The sequence below is a fragment of the Hibiscus syriacus genome, unplaced genomic scaffold (genome assembly GCF_006381635.1).
Source record: "Hibiscus syriacus cultivar Baekdansim isolate YM2019G1 unplaced genomic scaffold, ASM638163v2 tig00111851_pilon, whole genome shotgun sequence".
Lineage (NCBI taxonomy): Eukaryota > Viridiplantae > Streptophyta > Magnoliopsida > Malvales > Malvaceae > Hibiscus > Hibiscus syriacus.
Genome location: NW_024063203.1, coordinates 877396 through 878808, shown reverse-complemented (window position 1 = coordinate 878808; position 1413 = coordinate 877396). Strand labels below are relative to the sequence as shown.

The window sequence follows — 1413 nt, the reverse complement described above, 5'->3', positions numbered from 1 at the left end:
TTTGGACCTTCTCTTTCTCTTCTTCCATTCTCCAGCTGTTTACAACTTCCGATACATCTATTTTCTCACCAAATCCTCCCCTATATAACAACACTTCCCCATCTCAAAAACATAAAAAATCACATCAAACCCCCTAGAAAATGACGATGAGCTCTTCATTTGGCTGTGTAGTATCTGTTTTGGTCGGCTTTGTGTTGGTTGCATCAGCTGCAGACTTTAGCCAAGACGTGGAAGTTACGTGGGGAGATGGGAGGGGCAAGATTCTGGAGAACGGTCAGCTTTTGACGCTCAGCCTCGACAAATCCTCCGGTTCTGGTTTTCAGTCCAGAAATGAATATCTCTTTGGGAAGATTGATATGAACGTCAAGCTCGTTCCGGGAAACTCTGCCGGCACCGTCACGACGTATTATGTAAGTTGTTAGTTTGTGTTGCGAGTAAACGAGCTATTTCGTAATGTTTGATTATCTGTGGCTGAACAGCTTCGTTCACAAGGATCGACGTGGGACGAAATAGACTTCGAGTTCTTGGGGAATCTTTCCGGCGAGCCGTACACGGTTCACACGAATGTATACTGCGGAGGAAAAGGAGACAGAGAGCAACAGTTTCACCTGTGGTTCGATCCCACCAAGGATTTCTATACCTACTCTCTTCTTTGGAACCCTCAACGCATCATGTAAGTTATATTTCACGGTTTTGATGTTTTACAGATTATTTCCATCGTTTGATTGTGATTTGCATGTTCTCAGCTTCTCTATCGACGGCACGCCGATCAGGGAGTTCAAGAACCTGGAGTCCATCGGCGTTCCGTTCCCGAAGAGCCAGCCGATGAGAGTTTATTCGACTCTATGGAACGCCGATGACTGGGCGACTCGCGGTGGGCTTATAAAGACGGATTGGAGCAAAGCTCCATTCACAGCTTCTTACAGGAATTACGAAGCCGATGGTTGTGTGTGGTCGTCGGGGAAATCGTCTTGTTCGTCGAGCTCTTCGTGGCTGTCGCAAGAACTGGATATCAGCAGCCGGCAGAGGCTCCAATGGGTGCAGAAAAACTACATGATCTACAACTATTGCACCGATACCAAGCGGTTCCCTCAGGGGCTTCCTATAGAATGCACTGCTCCTTAACAGCAGGGTGTCGAGTTTGGTATATGGCACTGCCTCGATGGTGTGAATCTTTCTTCATTACTTCACGTATTATCAAATGGATTGATTTAGTGCTCGTTTTAATAACAATAATCATATAAAGTTAAATTGAAATAAATTGCACATGTCCCCAAACTATAACCCCTATTTTAAATTTGTCTTTAAACTTTAAACCATTCTATTTCAATCCCCAAACCAGGATAACATTCTATGCTGGCCCTCAAATTTTAAAATACTTATATTAGTTCTCAAATTACCATTATCATTCTA

General features: G+C 43.9%; 1 protein-coding gene across 1 annotated transcript; it reads left to right on the top strand.

Moving 5' to 3' along the window:
* The first annotated feature begins 128 nt into the window (after positions 1-128).
* On the top strand, positions 129-1154 carry LOC120172410 (xyloglucan endotransglucosylase/hydrolase protein 22-like). The gene is made up of 3 exons (XM_039179865.1): positions 129-410; positions 480-673; positions 747-1154. The coding sequence occupies exons 1-3, from the start codon at positions 141-143 to the stop codon at positions 1123-1125; spliced, it is 843 nt and encodes a 280-aa protein (XP_039035796.1). The 5' UTR covers positions 129-140; the 3' UTR covers positions 1126-1154.
* The last annotated feature ends 259 nt before the right edge of the window (positions 1155-1413 follow it).